This window comes from Electrona antarctica, assembly GCF_951216825.1.
Source record: "Electrona antarctica genome assembly, chromosome: 9".
Taxonomy (NCBI): Eukaryota; Metazoa; Chordata; class Actinopteri; order Myctophiformes; family Myctophidae; genus Electrona; species Electrona antarctica.
Window position 1 is genome coordinate 1,844,764 of NC_136790.1, and position 17,192 is coordinate 1,861,955.

The 17,192-nt window shown below is 48.4% G+C and overlaps 1 protein-coding gene across 1 annotated transcript in view; it reads left to right on the forward strand.

The window, feature by feature from the left end:
* The window catches only part of grm7 (glutamate metabotropic receptor 7), a 348,652-nt gene that overhangs the window by 219,783 nt on the left and 111,677 nt on the right, over positions 1–17,192 (forward strand). The window contains exon 7 of the mRNA XM_079511050.1: positions 14,487–14,632. Within this exon, the coding sequence (XP_079367176.1) occupies positions 14,487–14,632 (146 nt within the window). The remainder of the gene's footprint in view (positions 1–14,486; positions 14,633–17,192) is intronic.

Sequence of the window (17,192 nt, forward strand, 5' to 3'; positions counted from 1 at the left end):
GCTATCCGTGTTGTAGTGATAACATGTTGGGTCTGGTGACCCTCGGTAGCCGACGCTATCCGTGTTGTTGTGATAACATGTTGGGTCTGGTGACCCTCGGTAGCCGACGCTATCCGTGTTGTTGTGATAACATGTTGGGTCTGGTGACCCTCGGTAGCCGACGCTATCCGTGTTGTTGTGATAACATGTTGGGTCTGGTGACCCTCGGTAGCCGACGCTATCCGTGTTGTTGTGATAACATGTTGGGTCTGGTGACCCTCGGTAGCCGACGCTATCCGTGTTGTTGTGATAACATGTTGGGTCTGGTGACCCTCGGTAGCCGACGCTATCCGTGTTGTAGTGATAACATGTTGGGTCTGGTGACCCTCGGTAGCCGACGCTATCCGTGTTGTAGTGATAACATGTTGGGTCTGGTGACCCTCGGTAGCCGACGCTATCCGTGTTGTTGTGATAACATGTTGGGTCTGGTGACCCTCGGTAGCCGATGCTATCCGTGTTGTAGTGATAACATGTTGGGTCTGGTGACCCTCGGTAGCCGACGCTATCCGTGTTGTTGTGATAACATGTTGGGTCTGGTGACCCTCGGTAGCCGACGCTATCCGTGTTGTAGTGATAACATGTTGGGTCTGGTGACCCTCGGTAGCCGACGCTATCCGTGTTGTTGTGATAACATGTTGGGTCTGGTGACCCTCGGTAGCCGACGCTATCCGTGTTGTTGTGATAACATGTTGGGTCTGGTGACCCTCGGTAGCCGACGCTATCCGTGTTGTTGTGATAACATGTTGGGTCTGGTGACCCTCGGTAGCCGACGCTATCCGTGTTGTTGTGATAACATGTTGGGTCTGGTGACCCTCGGTAGCCGACGCTATCCGTGTTGTTGTGATAACATGTTGGGTCTGGTGACCCTCGGTAGCCGACGCTATCCGTGTTGTAGTGATAACATGTTGGGTCTGGTGACCCTCGGTAGCCGACGCTATCCGTGTTGTAGTGATAACATGTTGGGTCTGGTGACCCTCGGTAGCCGACGCTATCCGTGTTGTAGTGATAACATGTTGGGTCTGGTGACCCTCGGTAGCCGACGCTATCCGTGTTGTAGTGATAAGGGGGTAAATACTCCACTGTAGAGGTTCTCTACTGTCTGCTATCCGTGTTGTAGTGATAAGGGGGTAAATACTCCACTGTAGAGGTTCTCTACTGTCTGCTATCCGTGTTGTAGTGATAAGGGGGTAAATACTCCACTGTAGAGGTTCTCTACTGTCTGCTATCCGTGTTGTAGTGATAAGGGGGTAAATACTCCACTGTAGAGGTTCTCTACTGTCTGCTATCCGTGTTGTAGTGATAAGGGGGTAAATACTCCACTGTAGAGGTTCTCTACTGTCTGCTATCCGTGTTGTAGTGATAAGGGGGTAAATACTCCACTGTAGAGGTTCTCTACTGTCTGCTATCCGTGTTGTAGTGATAAGGGGGTAAATACTCCACTGTAGAGGTTCTCTACTGTCTGCTATCCGTGTTGTAGTGATAAGGGGGTAAATACTCCACTGTAGAGGTTCTCTACTGTCTGCTATCCGTGTTGTAGTGATAAGGGGGTAAATACTCCACTGTAGAGGTTCTCTACTGTCTGCTATCCGTGTTGTAGTGATAAGGGGGTAAATACTCCACTGTAGAGGTTCTCTACTGTCTGCTATCCGTGTTGTAGTGATAAGGGGGTAAATACTCCACTGTAGAGGTTCTCTACTGTCTGCTATCCGTGTTGTAGTGATAAGGGGGTAAATACTCCACTGTAGAGGTTCTCTACTGTCTGCTATCCGTGTTGTAGTGATAAGGGGGTAAATACTCCACTGTAGAGGTTCTCTACTGTCTGCTATCCGTGTTGTAGTGATAAGGGGGTAAATACTCCACTGTAGAGGTTCTCTACTGTCTGCTATCCGTGTTGTAGTGATAAGGGGGTAAATACTCCACTGTAGAGGTTCTCTACTGTCTGCTCGTCTGACTCGTCATGTTTCAGTACATGTTGCAGTGTGAACTAGATACCATAATTATTCTCAATGTCAACTCTCAATTCATAATTATACCAATTGATCAACTCCAAAGCAAAGCTAGCGAAAAGAATGGTGTGTTTTGTTTTGTTGTGGGTGCGGGATGCATTGCAGAGGCTCAAGTTTGGTGACAAGCTAGCTTGCCAGATTCTGTGAGTGAAACAAGCGACCAGGTCTATGAAAACAAGCCCAAAAGAAGCAACCAGTTTCACCACTTGAGTCCCATTACATCCGCTATTTTCAAAAACAAAATCATGAAAGCAAGCCCAAATAAGCAACTACTTCAGAAATAAGCCCAAACTAAAGCAACGGGCAACTATGAATATTAAGCTGTGTTACAGGAAAACTAGCCCAAAGTCACTTATAATAAAGAGCTGTTTGTGCTGATTAAAACATGCTAGTCTGTTGCAATCTGACAGCTTGGTGTGGAGTCACCTATACACGTTCAATCTGACAGCTTGGTGTGGAGTCACCTATACACGTTCAATCTGACAGCTTGGTGTGGAGTCACCTATACACGTTCAATCTGACAGCTTGGTGTGGAGTCACCTATACACGTTCAATCTGACAGCTTGGTGTGGAGTCACCTATACACCTTTCTTTCATCTAATATGCAACAATGCTTAGCCTCTGGATTTATAGAAATAAATTATAAACTACTTTCTCACAGAACAATGTTCTCAGGGAACAATGTTGTGAGGATGATGTAATTTCTGTTTGGGACGGCTGTGCAATTTGTGTTGTGACTGAGCATACAAGAGAGACCATTTGGACGATTCTGTCGATACACAGACAGAAAATGTCCAACTGGTTAAGACAGGATGTAGTTGGTAGCCATGGCAAGGATGGGAGCGCCTGTGGAAACTCCGGTGCAATAAGGTATAACCATGTATACACATTTTGTATAAATTGTGCAGCATAATAATAATAATAATAACTTGGATTTATTTAGCGCCTTTCAAGAAATCCAAGGACGCTTTACAAAACAAAAAACAAAACAAACAAACTAGTTGCCAAAAGCCAGAGTGAACAAATGTCTCTTCAGTGCAGACTTGAGAGAGTCCAATGTAGGAGTCTGGCGAATCTCCAAGGGGAGAGAGTTCCAGAGGGCAGGGGCTGCCACATAGAAGGTTCTATCGCCGAGGGTCCGCCTTTTTGCGTGACGGATGGTAGCATGTTCTATCAGTTACAGAGGCAGACAGCCAGGTATTGTACACTTGCAGTCCCGTGCAAGAGACATACTGTGTTCTCCTGCCGCGGGGGAGTTTATAGAGGAGTTGAACATAATGGAATTAGTTCAGCACCATTCCCAATCATTCACAGCAAATATACACAAATGCATTGCAAAACTGAAAGGTTTTCAGAAGTGCTTCTGAAACAGAGCAATTTATTATGTTTTGTAAAATGTTATAATATTAACATTTGAAGCAAAGCTTGAGCAATCTGTTCTGCCCTGGAGAGTGAATCTTATTAAGTAATTAGAAAACCCTGCAATGACTGTCCTTATTCATAATGAAATGGTCAGTTACCCAATATAGCTGCTGTACATTATTAACTATAGAAAAAGGTCAGTAACGTTTGTAGTTTTCATGCATTGTTTGGTATTGAGTGATCATAGAAGTAGCAGTTAATGACTTAAGGTGGCCTTACACTAGCCGATTCTTTTCAATCTGAAATCTGATAGCGCCACACACTACAGGATAATCGGAGCGGGGCAGAGCAAATATCAAACATGCTTGATGTTGATCGGGTCGATCCCGATCGCGCCCCGAGCAGATCGATTGGGTCGGGCACCCCCCGAGCGTCAAAAAATGCCCGATTATCGGCTAGTGTAAGGCCACCTTTAGAGTAGCTTAGAAAATCAGACAGATCTGTCTTGATCACATGACTATAAAGATCACGTGTACATTATTACTAACACTGACCACACTTGATTTGACACACTGGACGTTGACGCTTTACAAATTTTTCTGCATTCTACGTGAATGAAACGAGTGCTGTGATTGGTCGAAAAATGTCGTATCCGGGGGAAATACATCTGACGGATGTCCCGGCGTTCCGGCTATGCACTCTCTGCCTTAAGTTGTGACAGGCTTTTCTCTTCGCAGATGAGTAAGGCTGGGACCGAGACCAATGATTTGAGGCCTTTTGTTCAAAATGGAGCACTTCTGCAAACTTTGGAAGCCAATCTTAGCCAATCAGGATGGAGCATGAAAAAATCTGAAAGATTTTATTTAACACATCCCCCTTGCCAGGTATTAATTCATCTATTCTTCCTTAGCGGCCAAAGTTCTTCAGTGAAAACCCTTATTTTTAAGGTTCCACTGGAACCCAACAACGTAAACTGGATGTGGGAAAACGTGTTGTGACAGACGCAAGTCTTTGACCCGGAGAAGACATTGTGTTACCGCGATCGTCAGTTCTTTGGTTATGGGCCGTTGAAAATAAATAAAATAAATGGTGCATTTATATAGCACCTTTATCCAAGGCGCTTTACATATATAGATTGTGCATTACATTCACACACACATTCATACACCGATGGCGGCGGAAACCATGCAAGGCACCAACCAGCACATCAGAAGCAATTAGGGGTTCAGTGTCTTGCTCAAGGACACTTCGACACTAACTCTGGGAGAGCCCAGGTTCGAACTGGCAACCTTGCGGTTGCTATCCAGCCACTCTACCCCTGAGCCACCGCCGCCCCTTGAATAAAGCTTATTTTGACCACAGACGCATTTGATTTGACAGGATGTAAATCGGCCTCCTGGTGGCCTATGACAGGCCCATATGGGGCAGAGGTTCTAGTCTTCCATCCAGTGAGTGTGTGTGCACATTTTGCTGCGATCAAGGCAAGCCAACAGTGCTGGAGATTAGCTGATCACAGAACCACGGACGGACACGATGACAGACAGCGTGCCAAACATACTCTCGTCTCTCTCCCTGTGCCTTCAGCCTGATGGAGACAATGAGTAAGAAAGACACGCGCTGTACTGTATGAGCCTAGTACAGGACAATAGTTTAGGAATAAATAAGAAAGAATTCAAAAACAAATTCTCCAAAACTCTCTATTCTGCAGCAGTCTAAAGACTTCTTCCATCCCCATTTTAACAAACACAAGCCAAATATCGATTCAGAAATGAAAGCCATTTCATTTCAAGATGTTGCTCGGTGTTGCCTGGGGTAGCTATTAACCCTTGTATTGATCTAAAAGCAGTTGTCTGGTCATGGGAGGAATGACTAATTGAGCCTAGAGAGAAAAGCTCTACAGAGCAACACCAGTTAGACACCAGACAGAATGTCAGTACGTCACCATGCGAGGCTTGTATGGCTTTTCAAAGTATGCTACTGAAGTTGGATTTCCAATTGAGAGTTCATTTCTCTTTTCTCAGTTGTTACTCCTGGCTCAATCGCTGTGTTACGGTCGCTATGAAAGCCATTTGAAAGCTACCTGGACAATGATGATGGAAATATGAGAGGTGCCTATTATGAGATAATTATTAGTGAGCCCAATGTGTATAATGGAATCCTGGGCCAGACAGGTGGACAATTATGGACAGAATGTCCAGGCTGGCATGACTCTAAAGAACAATTAGGTTCACCATGTCTTGTGAAAGTGATTGCAATTAGTTCATTTTAAACTGATGTTTTTTCTTAATCCCTGGCTAATAGGCTTGATATGCCTAAAATGACAAATGAACCACTTGAACCCCAGAATCTCTATTCTAGGGGGAACGTTTGCCAAAAATATACGATCTATAAGCTCACAGCGCGTTGAAACGCATTGCGGTGTGGAAAAAGTCACCCAAGTAAAGTTGTAACTGAGGTCTGTTTTACTGAGAAGTGTGTGGGAACCTGGGAAGGTGTGAGTGATCCTTTCCTGGAGATAAGGGGGTGCTCTCTGCTGCCCCATCTGGCGGAGTCAGGTTAGGGGTGCTATAAGGGGGTGCTCTCTGCTGCCCCATCTGGCGGAGTCAGGTTAGGGGCGCTATAAGGGGGTGCTATAAGGGGGTGCTATAAGGGGGTGCTCTCTGCTGCCCCATCTGGCGGAGTCAGGTTAGGGGTGCTATAAGGGGGTGCTATAAGGGGGTGCTATAAGGGGGTGCTCTCTGCTGCCCCATCTGGCGGAGTCAGGTTAGGGGTTCTATAAGGGGGTGCTATAAGGGGGTGCTATAAGGGGGTGCTATAAGGGGGTGCTCTCTGCTGCCCCATCTGGCGGAGTCAGGTTAGGGGTGCTATAAGGGGGTGCTCTCTGCTGCCCCATCTGGCGGAGTCAGGTTAGGGGTGCTATAAGGGGGTGCTCTCTGCTGCCCCATCTGGCGGAGTCAGGTTAGGGGTGCTATAAGGGGGTGCTATAAGGGGGTGCTCTCTGCTGCCCCATCTGGCGGAGTCAGGTTAGGGGTGCTATAAGGGGGTGCTATAAGGGGGTGCTATAAGGGGGTTCTATGCCCTTGATTGCTTTGTAGTCCAAGAAGAAGGAAAGAAGCAACAACGCTTGAAGTTTCTTCCAACCAACATCGAAGGCACTTTTTCAAAAGGTTCTTGAACTCAAACTTAAAAAGCATAAAATCTCCTTGCATAGAAAAGTCCCACACTGTCTGACTTGGACAAATGAACAATTTTAGAAAAAGTAACACCTCTAACAAAAGTTATAGCCAGCATAATTATAACATCAAAATGAGGTATTTTTTTAGTCCTTGTTTGCAACAGTATGATGGAATGCTACTCAAGGAATGAAATAATGTTTCCAGTTCTCTTTCTAATTAGATAATCGGGGTGATTTATTGTATCGACCATAAAGCAGGTGACCTTGATGATGCAATCTCATGAGCCTTATGATCTAAATTTTGTTCCTTTATTTTGACATTTTTTTTCACAGTTCATTAGAGCGTGGATTATGGATTTTATTGTCTATTCTACATGTATTACCATAACCATACACCATCATTCATTGCCCCCCCCCCCCCCCTTTTTCATTTTAGTTAAATGATATACCACGCGCGTGCGTGCGTGCGTGCGTGCGTGCGTGCGTGCGTGCGTGCGTGCGTGCGTGCGTGTGTGTGTGTGTGTGCGTGCGGATTCTAAGGCACATATGCATGCAGTACTGCAGTCAGTATCATGTCAGAGATCATTAGTGAGACGAGGTGAATAGCCTATATATGCTGGTCTGAGTCATCGTCCTCATTAGCAGCTGCACAGTTTATAATTAGTCTGAATAGAAATCTTAAACTTTAGAATGTTACAGTGGAGAAATGTGAAAAATGTGAAAAATGAAGAAAAAAAAAATCTTCAAATCACAAATCTGTATCCTCAAGAGTAGAAAGAGTGCATTTGTAGGCCTATATGAACAGCGTTTTAGAGAGTGAGGGCAGAGCTACAGTATGTTCATATTCACACCATGTCTAATCTCATGTAGGCCTACATACAGTAAAGTACCTGCTGCTACAGTATGTGGACCTACTAGTAGTGTAGTTTGCTACACTACTAGCATACACTACCTAGCTCTGGTCCATAGCTCTAAATGCGTTTCATTTAGAGCTATGTTACTCTCAACTTCCGCCGCTGGCATGAATGCAGACCAGCCTCTCCTCTTTAGCGTAAATAAAAATAACGTTTTTGCTACTCACCAAAACAAAGGCGAGTTGTGTCATTAGAAAGCATACTTTCCTTAGTGGACGCACTCTGAGCCCCCCACCACACTTATAAACTGTACTTTTTGGCCAAAAGGGGATTTTGTTTCCACCGGGAAAAAAATACTTTTAGTTACTCCGCTGCGCCCTCTACCGATATTGCCCAGAGAACAGCCTCATAGAGAATATTTTTCCTCCGGTGAAAAAAAATCCCTTTCTGGCCAAAAAGTACAGTTTATACGTGTGGTGGGGGGAGGGTGGGGGGCTCAGAGTGCGTCCACTAAGGAAAGTAGGCTTTCTAATGACACAACTTTGTTTTGGTGAGTAGCAAAAACGTTATTTTTATTTACGCTAAAGAGGAGAGGCTGGTCTGCATTCATGCGAGCGGCGGAAGTTGAGAGTAACATAGCTCTAAATGAAACGCATTTAGAGCTATGGACCAGAGCTAACACTACCTAGCTACATCCTCATTAGAGAATAAAGAGTACACACACTAGCAGAGAATTGTTGCATGCTTGCCATTATCCAGCTAAGCCCCATGTGTCGGAGGGTTCACGCACTTTACAATTAAGATTCACTCCTGCCGCTTGGCAGGCATGTTGGAAAACAATTGGAAAACGTGTGCTGGTGATGGACTCCAGCCTTGTGGCCTAATTACCACTTCAGATCATCCTGGACTCCAGCCTTGTGGCCTAATTACCACTTCAGATCATCCTGGACTCCAGCCTTGTGGCCTAATTACCACTTCAGATCATCCTGGACTCCAGCCTTGTGGCCTAATTACCACTTCAGATCATCCTCTTGTAAGATTCATGTGAATGTGGTTCTCAATAATCAAGCTCATCATGGAAATGCAGAGCCATGTAGCTTATAATCGCTGTGTAAAGAGGGCAGCCCATGGGGCAGCAGCCCATGGGGCAGCAGCCCATGGGGCAGCAGAGGGCAGGCGGGGTAACCTCTTTGTGTCTTGTTGCCCATGGGGGCAGCAGAGGGCAGGCGGGGTAACCTCTTTGTGTCTTGTTGCCCATGGGGGCAGCAGAGGGCAGGCGGGGTAACCTCTTTGTGTCTTGTTGCCCATGGGGCAGCAGAGGGCAGGCCGGGTAACCTCTTTGTGTCTTGTTGCCCATGGGGGCAGCAGAGGGCAGGCCGGGTAACCTCTTTGTGTCTTGTTGCCCATGGGGGCAGCAGAGGGCAGGCGGGGTAACCTCTTTGTGTCTTGTTGCCCATGGGGGCAGCAGAGGGCAGGCGGGGTAACCTCTTTGTGTCTTGTTGCCCATGGGGCAGCAGAGGGCAGGCCGGGTAACCTCTTTGTGTCTTGTTGCCCATGGGGGCAGCAGAGGGCAGGCCGGGTAACCTCTTTGTGTCTTGTTGCCCATGGGGGCAGCAGAGGGCAGGCGGGGTAACCTCTTTGTGTCTTGTTGCCCATGGGGGCAGCAGAGGGCAGGCCGGGTAACCTCTTTGTGTCTTGTTGCCCATGGGGGCAGCAGAGGGCAGGCGGGGTAACCTCTTTGTGTCTTGTTGCCCATGGGGGCAGCAGAGGGCAGGCGGGGTAACCTCTTTGTGTCTTGTTGCCCATGGGGCAGCAGAGGGCAGGCCGGGTAACCTCTTTGTGTCTTGTTGCCCATGGGGGCAGCAGAGGGCAGGCCGGGTAACCTCTTTGTGTCTTGTTGCCCATGGGGGCAGCAGAGGGCAGGCGGGGTAACCTCTTTGTGTCTTGTTGCCCATGGGGGCAGCAGAGGGCAGGCGGGGTAACCTCTTTGTGTCTTGTTGCCCATGGGGCAGCAGAGGGCAGGCCGGGTAACCTCTTTGTGTCTTGTTGCCCATGGGGGCAGCAGAGGGCAGGCCGGGTAACCTCTTTGTGTCTTGTTGCCCATGGGGGCAGCAGAGGGCAGGCGGGGTAACCTCTTTGTGTCTTGTTGCCCATGGGGGCAGCAGAGGGCAGGCCGGGTAACCTCTTTGTGTCTTGTTGCCCATGGGGGCAGCAGAGGGCAGGCGGGGTAACCTCTTTGTGTCTTGTTGCCCATGGGGGCAGCAGAGGGCAGGCGGGGTAACCTCTTTGTGTCTTGTTGCCCATGGGGGCAGCAGAGGGCAGGCGGGGTAACCTCTTTGTGTCTTGTTGCCCATGGGGGCAGCAGAGGGCAGGCGGGGTAACCTCTTTGTGTCTTGTTGCCCATGGGGGCAGCAGAGGGCAGGCGGGGTAACCTCTTTGTGTCTTGTTGCCCATGGGGGCAGCAGAGGGCAGGCCGGGTAACCTCTTTGTGTCTTGTTGCCCATGGGGGCAGCAGAGGGCAGGCGGGGTAACCTCTTTGTGTCTTGTTGCCCATGGGGGCAGCAGAGGGCAGGCCGGGTAACCTCTTTGTGTCTTGTTGCCCATGGGGGCAGCAGAGGGCAGGCGGGGTAACCTCTTTGTGTCTTGTTGCCCATGGGGGCAGCAGAGGGCAGGCCGGGTAACCTCTTTGTGTCTTGTTGCCCATGGGGCAGCAGAGGGCAGGCCGGGTAACCTCTTTGTGTCTTGTTGCCCATGGGGGCAGCAGAGGGCAGGCCGGGTAACCTCTTTGTGTCTTGTTGCCCATGGGGGCAGCAGAGGGCAGGCGGGGTAACCTCTTTGTGTCTTGTTGCCCATGGGGGCAGCAGAGGGCAGGCGGGGTAACCTCTTTGTGTCTTGTTGCCCATGGGGCAGCAGAGGGCAGGCGGGGTAACCTCTTTGTGTCTTGTTGCCCATGGGGGCAGCAGAGGGCAGGCCGGGTAACCTCTTTGTGTCTTGTTGCCCATGGGGCAGCAGAGGGCAGGCCGGGTAACCTCTTTGTGTCTTGTTGCCCATGGGGGCAGCAGAGGGCAGGCCGGGTAACCTCTTTGTGTCTTGTTGCCCATGGGGGCAGCAGAGGGCAGGCGGGGTAACCTCTTTGTGTCTTGTTGCCCATGGGGGCAGCAGAGGGCAGGCGGGGTAACCTCTTTGTGTCTTGTTGCCCATGGGGGCAGCAGAGGGCAGGCCGGGTAACCTCTTTGTGTCTTGTTGCCCATGGGGGCAGCAGAGGGCAGGCGGGGTAACCTCTTTGTGTCTTGTTGCCCATGGGGGCAGCAGAGGGCAGGCCGGGTAACCTCTTTGTGTCTTGTTGCCCATGGGGGCAGCAGAGGGCAGGCCGGGTAACCTCTTTGTGTCTTGTTGCCCATGGGGGCAGCAGAGGGCAGGCCGGGTAACCTCTTTGTGTCTTGTTGCCCATGGGGGCAGCAGAGGGCAGGCCGGGTAACCTCTTTGTGTCTTGTTGCCCATGGGGGCAGCAGAGGGCAGGCCGGGTAACCTCTTTGTGTCTTGTTGCCCATGGGGGCAGCAGAGGGCAGGCCGGGTAACCTCTTTGTGTCTTGTTGCCCATGGGGGCAGCAGAGGGCAGGCCGGGTAACCTCTTTGTGTCTTGTTGCCCATGGGGGCAGCAGAGGGCAGGCCGGGTAACCTCTTTGTGTCTTGTTGCCCATGGGGGCAGCAGAGGGCAGGCCGGGTAACCTCTTTGTGTCTTGTTGCCCATGGGGGCAGCAGAGGGCAGGCCGGGTAACCTCTTTGTGTCTTGTTGCCCATGGGGGCAGCAGAGGGCAGGCCGGGTAACCTCTTTGTGTCTTGTTGCCCATGGGGGCAGCAGAGGGCAGGCCGGGTAACCTCTTTGTGTCTTGTTGCCCATGGGGGCAGCAGAGGGCAGGCCGGGTAACCTCTTTGTGTCTTGTTGCCCATGGGGGCAGCAGAGGGCAGGCCGGGTAACCTCTTTGTGTCTTGTTGCCCATGGGGGCAGCAGAGGGCAGGCCGGGTAACCTCTTTGTGTCTTGTTGCCCATGGGGGCAGCAGAGGGCAGGCCGGGTAACCTCTTTGTGTCTTGTTGCCCATGGGGGCAGCAGAGGGCAGGCCGGGTAACCTCTTTGTGTCTTGTTGCCCATGGGGGCAGCAGAGGGCAGGCCGGGTAACCTCTTTGTGTCTTGTTGCCCATGGGGGCAGCAGAGGGCAGGCCGGGTAACCTCTTTGTGTCTTGTTGCCCATGGGGGCAGCAGAGGGCAGGCCGGGTAACCTCTTTGTGTCTTGTTGCCCATGGGGGCAGCAGAGGGCAGGCCGGGTAACCTCTTTGTGTCTTGTTGCCCATGGGGGCAGCAGAGGGCAGGCCGGGTAACCTCTTTGTGTCTTGTTGCCCATGGGGGCAGCAGAGGGCAGGCCGGGTAACCTCTTTGTGTCTTGTTGCCCATGGGGGCAGCAGAGGGCAGGCCGGGTAACCTCTTTGTGTCTTGTTGCCCATGGGGGCAGCAGAGGGCAGGCCGGGTAACCTCTTTGTGTCTTGTTGCCCATGGGGGCAGCAGAGGGCAGGCCGGGTAACCTCTTTGTGTCTTGTTGCCCATGGGGGCAGCAGAGGGCAGGCCGGGTAACCTCTTTGTGTCTTGTTGCCCATGGGGGCAGCAGAGGGCAGGCCGGGTAACCTCTTTGTGTCTTGTTGCCCATGGGGGCAGCAGAGGGCAGGCCGGGTAACCTCTTTGTGTCTTGTTGCCCATGGGGGCAGCAGAGGGCAGGCGGGGTAACCTCTTTGTGTCTTGTTGCCCATGGGGCAGCAGAATTCACTCAAGTGAAATTAAATGTGTGCTGGTCATTTGGCACAATCCTCGCATTGGCTAGTCGCTAGTGGGATGAAAGTGTTGAGTTAATGCACTTAGTATACCCAAGCGAATAAGCAATGCATCGGCATGAACCCTATCAGGCTTATACATTCATGTGTGACACACATGTATGCATGCACACACACGCACGCACGCACGCACGCATGCACGCACGCACGCACGCACGCACACACACACACACACACGCACACACACATACAGTACACACACACACAATGAAAAACACACACACAAAAAAAGCAATAAATATAGTAATACTGTGCATTCAGTGCAATTACTGCATTACTGCAGGTCATGATGCTGGCTGTCATGATTCGTGGGATAACGGAGTTAACCAAAGGGAGAAAAACAGACTGGAGGGACATGGAGCAATAACAAGTAGACAGTATAGGCTCCCTATTAAGAAAATAGCCTCTACTAACCCAAGGATATCCCATCTTCTGCTGTCTCTCTCTCTTTCTCTCTCTCTCTCTCTCTCTCTCTCTCAATTCAATTCAATTCAATTCAATTCAATTCAATTCAATTCAATTCAATTCAATTCAATTCAATTCAATTCAATTCAATTCAATTCAATTCAATTCAAAGGAGCTTTATTGGCATGAGAAAACGTACATTTACATTGCCAAAGCAGAAGTGGAACAAGACAATCAAAACGGAACAATGTATTTACAAATAAATATTGGATATAAATAGGAATTAAATAAAGGTGTAAACAGAGTTGTGTTATATTAGCACTTTGGGTAATACTATCTTGTGAAACTATAAAAAGCATTTTCTGTCAGAGATAGTTATACAATATATACATCCATATAGAATACGTTAGTTTTATACTTTATACTCTCTCTCTCTCTCTCTCTCTCTCTTCCTACCCCCATTTGACATTATTAAGCAAACCAAGTCTCTCTACCGTTCTCCTTTTTGCTTTTCACCTCTCCCTTTGTTTCTCTCTCAGTTTCTCTTTCTCTCACTCCAGTTGTTTCCTTTGTCTCTCTCCCACTCCTCTCTCCTTCTAAATCCGATACGGACTTGAAAGAGCCTCCCGGCCCTGAACAAAGAGGGAGGGCCAGTCAGAACACATAAACAAAGTGTGTTTGAGGGGCCTTTCTGGTAACAAAGAATGAAAAAAGAACAGATAAGGGAAGAGACATAATGGGAAAGAATTGCATCGTTTTGGAAACAGCTCATCCAGAGCAGAGATGCTGTGGAATTGGGACAAGTAGTAGGCTATAAACGCAAGTCAAACCCAGAGAATGGAAGATTATTGTGAGGCCTATAAGTCTGTCTGTGGCTTGCCATGCCACACGCAAAAGACAGGACATGAAACTACATGTTAACACGTATCATTGACATGATAATAGACATATGAACAACTCTTACACAGATACTAATAACATAATATACATGAACACCCATCCAGTGACATGCCAACACGTGAAGACCTAAAGCCACTACAGGAACAGCTTGGGGAGGTACCAGTCGTCTGGGGACTTGGGGTAGTTGCTAAAATGGTACAGCTTCTAACAAACCCAAGCCTACTCCTTTAGAAACCAATGTTGTTACTGCTCCAACATGAAGGCCCACCCTAAACACTTTGGATTGGTTCACTACAGAATGCAGGGTTATTCGAGCAAACCCATAGAGAGAGAGCATTACGTCACTTGCATAGACTCCCATTTTAAGAATGTAATGCGGAAATTCTCATTCTATCTCATTCTATCTCAATGAGGAAGTTCATTTTATATTTATATATACCACATGTCCCTGAATTATACATTTGCATGCATGAACCATTGGAGAGTACAGTATGTAGCACACGCACGCAAGCACACCCCTCGGGGGGTCGCCACATTATTTTTATATAAAATATATAATAATATTTTTTTTTATTTTTTTTATTCTGAAACTGAATGGCTGGAAAATGGAAATGAAGAGTTTACATATAGTACACATAGTACATGCATACACCTTCCCTAATGATTATATCTGGTTTCAGTATTTATTCATGGTGTATTGTCTCTATTATTAAGGTTACTGTAGCAGTCAATTTATATTGGGGGTCGGGAGGGGGCGGGGCCGGGGTCCCGAGACGTTGCCAAAGCATTTTCGGGGGTCCCCGGCCAAAAACGTTGAGAACCCCTGGTATAAACAATCTTAATGTTCCTGTTCCATTCCACAGGAAGTGCCGGCACCTCCGTGACGTTCAACCGTAACGGTGATGCACCGGGACGTTATGACCTGTTCCAGTACCAGAGGAACAATCTGACCGCCACCGGACAGGGCTATCGAGTCATTGGACAGTGGATGGACGCACTGCAGCTCAACGTGAGTACAGTAAACGACGCACTGCAGCTCAACGTGAGTACAGTAAACCACCCTCAAAAACACTGCAGCTCAACGTGAGTACAGTAAACCACCCTCAAAAACACTCATGGGTATAGTTTCTGTCAAGATTTCCCACGAGATTTCAAAAAGGTAGAGAGCTACCGTAAGTGATGAGGAAACTGAGAAAAATGTTTCCTTAATGATGAGCAGGAGGTGAAAAGTCAGTGGCCATTCTGATGTACGCGTGTAGGAGCCAGAATAGAGGAGGGGTAGGAGAAAACGGACTCACCTTGTGCACGCACGGTGCACAGTCACAGTCACGCACGCACGCACGCACGCACGCACGCACGCACGCACGCACGCACGCACGCACGCACGCACGCACGCACGCACGCACGCACGCACATGCACACACACACACACACACACACACACAGACTTGCTAGGCGCACCGTTGCTCCACCAGGGGCCATGTTGTACAACCCAGTTTACTGCTGCCAGGGGCCACATGTTGTCAAGGCACATCGTTTCTCCATTCCGTGCGCCAAACTTGGCATGCAGACACTATTCAGGGTTCTGGCATGAGAATAGCAAACAAACATAAAACTAAGTTGCTCACACATGGAGCAGTACAGCAGTGTTACAAGAGTGTTTAACACTTCAAATGGCCATAACTCGGTGACCATTGATTGCTCTTATATTAAGCACAGTAAAGTATTCGTGTCATCTAACAACATTGACATTGTGAAGCAGTTTTGTTCTTTGAGTTTTAGTATTTTAAAATGTATTCGTGAGGCAAGGCTTGGGAATAACACCAATATTATTGTAGTGATTATGATGTTTATGATGACACTGTATGACTAGGTGGCAAATCAAAACATGCAGCTTGTTAGATTACATTATTTTTAAATAATCAACCGACAAAAAACTAAAATGAAACACAACTGGGTTTTCAAATTGAACTTTTGCTTTTGTTAGTATAGGTTCCTCAGAGATTCCACATTTATTACAAATCAGGCATACATGGGCAGAATTTAATTTTTGTGTGCCTCGACTCACTGGTGTTACTGGTGTTATTTCACCACAACGTAGGCTACTGACATGCTTGCTGAGACTACTTGCCGGATAAAATATGATTTATGTTATCCAAATGTTATCAACGAACAACAACTCCTACTACTTAATTGGCCTACTACTACTACTACTACCCTGTTTCTCTCTAAAAATAAATAAAAATGGAGCTACAGTAAGGCACAGTTCTGCCAAAACTGTCACTCCAGATAGCTACCGTTTTTATTATTCATAACTTTACGTGGACAAACTGTGAACATGTAGTGAATGCATGCTATTCAAGCAAGGGTTGGCAACTGCATTGAATCAGGGGAGTTCCAATCATCTCCAGGGATAGATGCTGATGTGGACTGTACATGTGGTAATATGTAGTGCACTGTTGGGAAATGCCTGTGCTATTGGTGCAGTAGACACGCACGCACGCACGCACGCACGCACGCACGCACGCACGCACGCACGCACGCACGCACGCACGCACGCACATACACACACACACACACACAGTTGTGTAGGCGTAAAATGGATCTCTCGAGTTCTTTCACATTTTTTTCTCCATAATGCAGCAACATGCCTCACAATACAGCATCTGCAGCATGTCGTTGGGGCAACAGTCTACGGTGTCGTATGTTTAACTTGTTTGCCTCTGCAGACAGCAGCTTTTACAGGCCCCAGTGATGCAGTATAATCCCGTATGCATTTTAGTTGTTTTCAGGTATATATGTCCAACCTCTTCATTTCACCCCAAGAGTCAATGAGAAACAACCTCACTACTCAAGGAGCTCCCTTGAGGTTACATCCGACTTTGAGCCCACACACACAATTACGCTTGGCTTCTTCTGTACTGTGCTTGTTGATGTCAGTGTAAGAAGGAAGACAATAGACAGCATCGTAGGTTAGTGTTATAGCTGCTGTGTGACTCGTGGTTCTGCCTCTGTATTCACAGCCATATCTCTGCTGCTTCACACTGCTAAATTATTCACCTCAATAGCCCCTGGTAAGCCAGATGTGGCGCTTGCTGTTGCTATTATGCCTCACTTTTATTGCGTCTCCCCCTCTGTCCTTATATTTCTGTGTGTGTGTGCGTGCGTGCGTGCGTGCGTGCGTGCGTGCGTGCGTGCGTGCGTGCGTGCGTGCGTTAACATCAGAGATTGGAGAGCTAACACCATGCATACATGTTCAAACATGATTGTCCAACCTAATCCAATTTGTCTGAGGCAATTAAAGATCATGGCTTAGAAGACGAACATCGATCGTCATCTTTTGAAGATTGTTAACCTTCCCTTGAACTTGCGGGTTCCGCTGTGCTCCCGCAGGAGATGAGAACTCCCAACGTCCCCTAGGGGTTGTCTGCCTCGTTATGTATGGATCAATTATCCTAATGTGCCTCGCTGGCATACATGATCTGGTCCACATGATCTGGTCCACATGCCCTTGTCTGCTCCATGTCTGTGATCTGGTCCACATGCCGTTGTCTGCTCCATGTCTGTGA